General features: G+C 43.8%; 1 protein-coding gene across 1 annotated transcript in view; it reads left to right on the top strand.

The window, feature by feature from the left end:
- The window catches only part of T265_00794 (hypothetical protein), a gene marked incomplete at both ends in the record, with an annotated part of 54,161 nt that overhangs the window by 23,686 nt on the left and 23,357 nt on the right, over window positions 1-7,118 (top strand). The window contains 2 exons of the mRNA XM_009164666.1: window positions 3,341-3,459; window positions 6,614-6,921. Coding sequence (XP_009162930.1) covers window positions 3,341-3,459; window positions 6,614-6,921 — 427 coding nt within the window. The remainder of the gene's footprint in view (window positions 1-3,340; window positions 3,460-6,613; window positions 6,922-7,118) is intronic.

Below are 7,118 nucleotides of genomic sequence, written 5' to 3'. Positions count from 1 at the left end.
TATTAAGGACCTTATATGAATATACTTTGTGGGAGTGAAGAGAAAGTAGTCAACAGTGCAGCCTGACAAAGTAACTGACTAAGCGAAGAACGGTGTGCTGTGGCAAAAACTGATGCAGCTCTCTAGATGAAGGCTTTTCGCCTCCCACCTCTAGGAAAATTAGCTCCATGTGAGTATTCTGTCACAGCCTTGAAAGCTAAATCTTTTCATGTCAGCAAGCCGGTTCATCAGATAGCTGAGCTCCTGAATAGATTCTTTGGTTGGGTTGCGCTTTCATCTGCCACCCCATGCATTCTTCGTATGATTAAAACAGACCTAAACTTTTCTTCACTCAACTTCTACTTCGGTGTGAGGGCATTCTCGTTACTTATTCACCATTTCCGCACAAGTACAAATAATTCAATTGAATTTCTCTTATGGTGGTGAGTTATGGAGATAGTCTAACGCTAGTCTTTGACGCACGATTCGGGCTTGCGTGCTATCCTACAGCAACAGTGTAGCTTCAAACATTGGGTGAAGCAGACCATCGCGTACGCGCGAGAGGTTTGATTTCAGCGTTCTGCGACCGTTTGTGTAGCGTTTAGCCATACTGGCAAATGCCCATTCAACATCCGCAGATCCCCCTTACCTGTTTAGCCAATGGATAGAAGTCTGAAGGACAGTCTCCTGACCCTCCAGGTTGGGTTTGGAATAAGTGGTAATCTGATCCTCAAAATTTGGCCTACTCAAACAGTCTCACACTTACCATTGCCACCTTTTGGTCAGGCTTTTGAGCCAGCGCCATTGACTAAAGATCCTGACCGTCCTGCTGTCTGTATCCGACTGCCCTAGCAGTACCTCGGCCAATATACGGCCACGAACTTCACGAATAAATGTACCTTCATGCCACGTCGGCCACCGCATGGTGACATCAGTTGGGTCGCTTTATTCACTTCATCCAGCAGGACGATACTACTGATACCTCCCATCTTTCTTCATTTTTATCCTTTAACTTTCGTTCTGTCCTACCTGACGCCGGGACCTCTGTTTGTGCATAGCAGCCATTGCGTCTAAGAATGCTCTCCATTACCCGAAGCTATTTATGCCTTCGGACTCGGAGTACTTTTCCGCTGGATAATTGACTGGACGAGATTTTAGACTTCCTATGTGTGGGCAGAAATGCGTGGTGGAATCTGAAGTTTTAGGAAACGAGATGCATTTGGGAATGGACGGAAGTTGTTCCAACTAATCCGCAAAACAGAACCTAAACGGCCCTCCGTAATTGAGTCCGTCAAAGACAGTACTGGAAACCCAATATATAATAAACACCAGCGTCCAGATCGCTGTGCCGAATATTTTCAACAACACTTGAGTTGATCCTCTGCCCCTGTGCCTATTTCTTTTGTTCGACCAGCTCATTTTGAGCCGTGGTTTTCGTTTATATCTCTCATCAGTTGATAAAACTTTGATCTCTTTCGGCCATCGAGCTGCTGGGCCAAACAACCCTCCCCTCTCGGATGGAGGGAAATCTTTGGGTTCCACTGTGACCAAGTTGTTCATAGGTATTTTAGAACACGAACGTATTCTAGAGAATTTGGGCCAATCGTTTCTCATATCCGTTTTTTTTTTCAAAAAAGGCATTTGAGCTAATTGTTCCAACCATACAAGTATGATTCTCACGCCTGTCATAACATAGCAACTGGTTTCCTGAATATTGCGGTACCTGTCTTCGACATATGGAACGCATGCTTGAGGGTATCAAGCAGCAGCCTATGTGCCGCCAACCAACACTTTCGGTTTCCCACAAATTCAATGGAGCTTTCGGCTTTGTGGAGAGATTCACCCTTCTAAATGTCCCTGGCCAGAAAGGGATCTTGAATTTCGTAAACATTCTTCGTGCCCCGCATTTCCATACCTCCAATCGGGTTAGGGTGTTCAACCAGCCGTTTCAGCACATCCTCGTCCTGGCCTTACCACTCATTTTTCGACTTTGTCATTGATGTTATCATAGAGTGCATTCTTGAAACGACCATGGATCTAGGTGTTGGTTTCACTTTCGAAGAGGTATTAGTTGGCTTGGATTATGCAGGCGACATCGTTTTGTTGTTTGACGTTTATTTGCCCGCGCAATATCAGAAGTGATCTCATGTTTCGGCTTGTTAAAGTATTCAAGACTTCTCATACCCTTGGGCTCCTGTGAAACTTCCAAATGAAGAGCCTAAGTTTGTTGATCGGCTCACGCATTTTGGCAGCTGCGTAAACCGTGATTGTACTGTAGTGGGTGGGGTTGAGGTGCGGATACTCAAAGCGCGAGCGACGATCATTTATGGCATCAGAGGCGAATTCCACTGAATCTAGAAAGTCGTATGTACAAGGCAACCGTAAGAGCAGTCTCGCTTTGTGGTCATGATAACTGGTCCCTCCGATCAGAGGACCTTGGGAGTCATCAATCTTTTGATCACCGCTGTCTCCGTGGTATAGCAAGAGTTAGCTAGCTACAGCGAGTACGTGAATAGGTGGTGCGTTTGGGGGTACTTGGTAACAAGTCCGAATCGTTAGAGCAGCAGATTGAACCCAACCACCGTCCACCAAGGAAAGTGTTGTTTTCTGTTCCGAGCGATTGTTGTCGAAAGGTTTGAGGGAACAGGCCATGACACAGAAACTTGGAATGAAATCAGTCACAATTACGCTGGTTGCTGTAGGACGGTTGCGCCTTCCTGGCTGGGGCCTACGTGATTCTGCTTGCAAGTGGTTGAAAGCCCTCCAGGACATGGTGCGCATTCGATTCCAATGGCACACTTGCGGTCAATTCCTAGCTGAGCCATCTAGCCAAATTTCACCTGTGGCTGTGTGCTGAGCTCATGTCGCGTGAGATCCGCCAAGGCACTGGGTTGATCCCGCTGATGGCACCTTAATTCGGCATAATGTTCAAACATGTTCACTGTAATGCCGCCCAAAGATCAGCGCAGCGTATTTTTGTGCTTTCATTTAAGGACTCCATTCTAGTTCCCCACCTTTCCCTTTTTCAACTTTTTACCAAAGCCTCATTGATTTTACGGCAGTTAAATGCCAGTATCCGTTAGTGGTGTATTGATGTCGTTAATGGTAATGGTGCTTACATATGCTTGAGCCTGCAACTGCATGTTATCCTAGGAAACAAACTAGAGTTGCTGCATCCATACCTCGCTGTTACTAAGCATTGTACTATCGAGTTCAAAGGTTGAGCACATATGGTTTACTTTATTTTCAATCCTGAACGCCAGTTTTCACGGGGTTAAGCCGCTTCAAAGTATTTGTGTGCAGTGTAGAACTCATTTTATGTTCGTAGACCAAGCTAATTCTTCGCTCTTTCTTTTTTCAGGTCCCATTTTTATGGGTTATCTAGTGGATGAACACTTTGCTGTGGTTTTCAGCTTCGGTGTTTACGTTGCCGGATCGTTGATTGCAGAGTCTCTTACCTACATGTATGAGTCAATTCAGGTGAGGTTGCATCGTGGAATCATCTGCCTATCTGACTAGCCATTCCCACCCAATTTCCTGCTCACGTGTCACTTCTTTGACTTGTCAGAATTTTGTCATATGAGCGAAGTGTCCCAGCAATAGAAAAGTGAAGTGACATGTGGTTTGTGTGGGTATTTTGGACTTTTAGCGGGTTTCTTTCAACTGTAAACCGTATCTAGCTTTTTGGTGACATCTGATCGGATTCCTGGCGTGTGTGGAAGCAATTAGAATTCAGCCGCAATAGCAGATGCAACAAAAGAATTTGCGTGACTGCCACGTGGTCTCACTATAAGCGTGGTGACGAATGGTACCCCAGCTTCTCTTAAAGTCCTTACAAGTGTAGAAACATGGGATAGGGACTTGGGTACATGTAATCCAAACAAATAGACCGGCACCCCTAGAAATGACTGGAACTTGCGATCTCTCGCATATCGTGGACTCCAATAACACCCAAGGGCCCTTTGCCATTTTCACATGATTTCCATGTCTATCTTTTTTGTTTGAATTGTGCTATCCGGGTCTTTATTCAAACTATTCTACTCTTCTCGAATAATACAGCTTTTTCTCAACCTAAGCACTTTATTTGGGATGATAACTGAACCAGTGAGATTGGTGGAGATGTATTTGCCGACTGACATATTTCCAACTCGGCCCTCTGGATGTTGTTGACTGTGGGGACACTGGCTCTTCTCGGCAGAGAGTATAACATAAACGGTTCCGTGGTATTAGGTTTGGAAAGCTTGGTTTCCCGTTTATACTTTCCAAAATAATTTTTGGTCTTTCATTCATTAAAAGGACGCAATCCTGTTCTGCATTTTGTGAATTTGAATCGGTTTAAACCATAGTGCTTTCAATCGCTGTCCTCAATGTTCAGGAGAGAGTGTATCAGGTGTAGCTTCCGAACGCTAAGTAATGCTTTCCTGGCACATTGCCTATCTAATCCCGTGCCAACACTAGCGGTCTGCCGTTTCCTACCCCAGACTCTAGTTTTGGTAATACATCTACGTCTGGAATAATACCCAAGGAATTTGTCATGTGATAATATTCTACCATTCTTGATAGTTTCATTTAGTTTTTCACTGCACGTCCTGTTAATTGCTTATACATGTGGGCCAGTACTTGTTTTACTCAGTGATTACAACAATAAACCTTGTAATATTCTTTGGCTGAACCAACTTATTCATAGTTGTATTGCTTCAGTCTATACCTTGGTAATGAGCGTCAATCAGATATATAAACAACTACGACTTCAAAAAAGTCACATAAAACTTTCTGTTTTAGAGAGAGGTGACCGGTCTTTGAGCGGAAGAATGGTCTTCCGATCAGCGTAAGTAGTCGTATGGACCTATCAGAGATTGTGATGAAATGCCAGATAATGGCAAACAGGATGACTTTATGGAGCTTTGCATACTATCCGACTCAGATATCTTGGTGCACCACTAATTGCCTAGTAGCTAGGGGCGAGATTGCTCAAGTGTTTATTGCGTGAATTTACTGACCGAAAGGCCCGTGGTTCGAACCCAACCTCTGCCTTTCGATTTCCCCTGTCTAAGCTTGGGCAACTTGGCAGTATCCCAGCCCTTGTGCTTCCTTCGGGTGGCATGGTAGCTAGGCATCAGCAGGCTGTTACAGCTGAACGAATCGGTTACTGATCATCTTCACTGCGAGTCATTTTCGGTAGACATGCCGTGAGTGTGTGGAACCTACAATGCTTAACAGCTCAGTTTGGACGAATATTTTTCAGCTATACCCACAGTATGACGCAGCTCAATCAAATCCCCACGATTTATAATTTAATACAATTTATGTCTCGTCAGACAATCCTTTTTGGAAATAGCGGCCTAAAGTGTCATTCAAATTGAGTCCGTTGAGACGCTCATGAGGCTGTCCCTCATCATCCACCATATTCAATTTGAGTTGGATTTACCCTTGATACCACAACTGAGAAGCTAAACGGAACTGTTTTTCGGTGCATAACTGATATGGTTTTACAAATCCTTTCGCGCTTCAAAGGCGATTTCGCCTTCTGTCTTGATAAACTTAAGAATTGCGCACTACTCCTGATGCCGTAGTTTCATATGATAGATCTTTGTTTAAGCATTCACAGCTGCACCAGTTGCGCAGAAATACTCGCTGTTGTCAGCCGGAATGTGTAAAACAGCTGATCATTTAGGAAGTCACGCGAAACGCCGATGTAAACCATTGCCGTGTACCATGACCTTGCTCTGCCACAAGATGCCTCCATTCCCATGACTAACAGTTTTCGCATAACAAAGATATTGAATCCAAACGATAGGAAATTTATAACTATCCGATCTGATTCACACTTCAACCATCCCATTGATAGGTGGTATTACATTAATTATCCCACAGTTGCATTCTTTCTGCATGGTGAGACGTTTAATGTGCGAGAACTAGTTAAAAGAGAGTCCGGACTATGGAGGGTAGGCAAGCGTGTCTCAGAACAAGCGTGGATGAGCTGAAATGTACATTCAAAGATTCAATACGAGTATATAGGGTAAGCAGGCAAAAATCATGACACATGGAAAACTGCTTATCAAATTGATGCACTTGTTCCACTATCAGGTTCGCCCTGTTGGGCCTCATTGAAGCAGTCGCCGAATCACCGCCAACCATACAAAAGGCGCTTTTTATCAAAATTGCTTGGGTGTATTCAAAATCACAACTAGTTCTCTCTTCCGGAAACTAGCAAGAGGTGGATTTCGGTATTGTGGTTGCTTTGGCTTCCCGACCTTAGCTTGTTACCGTTTCTGACTTGGTCATTTCGGTACTTACCAACCCCCTGAGTTTTATCAAAAACTTTCATGAATACTGAACTTTACTGCTGCCTCTCCCTCTTTAAGAATCTTTGTCGGGTTTTGTACGCCTTTCAATAACCTCTTGGGTCTTTTTTGCGTGTGTGCGTACTTGTCTCATCCGTCGAATGTTGTTGGTTGTTTCTGTTCGTTTTGGATTTCGTTCCATTTCATGTTATGCCCGTTTTCTCAATGGGAATACTTATGCTGCTGGCAGAGGATTGGAAGAAGCGTGTTTTATTGGGCGAAACAGTATGGTTGTACACTAACTAGTCATCTGTGGACTAATACATCCCTCTTATTTTGCTTCCCCGTAGCTCCTTGTTTTCTGCGTGATCGTGTTGCCGGCCTTCATTTGGCACCTTGGACTCCCCTCTCGTCTCAGCGCTTCCTCAGCATCGGAAAACGAACGTCCTCACATTTCAGCCCAAAAGACTGTGTTTATCATGATGCACTCTTTGTCATGTTTACTTTTTTCCATGTGCATTTTGTACACAATTATCCAGGTTCGCCTAACTTTGTCTTACATTGGCTTTCCATACGGAGCACTCGCTGTCCTTTTGAGTCCCGGCCGAATCGGGCCCGTCTTACTGGTCTGGTATCTTGCCTACCAAACCACTCGACTGTGATCTATATTTTGCGATATACCCGAGTTAAACAAATCCAATACACTGAACAATACAGTCATATACACTTTCCTCATGGCATGATTTTATCGTATATCCTAAATCTTTCAGGCAATATCCTTGTTTATTGTTACGACGAAATGGTATATGATATATATATATATATATATATATATATATATATATATATACAAAT

This window comes from Opisthorchis viverrini (assembly GCF_000715545.1).
Source record: "Opisthorchis viverrini unplaced genomic scaffold opera_v5_8, whole genome shotgun sequence".
In the NCBI taxonomy this organism is placed as follows: Eukaryota; Metazoa; Platyhelminthes; class Trematoda; order Opisthorchiida; family Opisthorchiidae; genus Opisthorchis; species Opisthorchis viverrini.
This window is presented reverse-complemented; position numbering and strand designations above follow the sequence as displayed.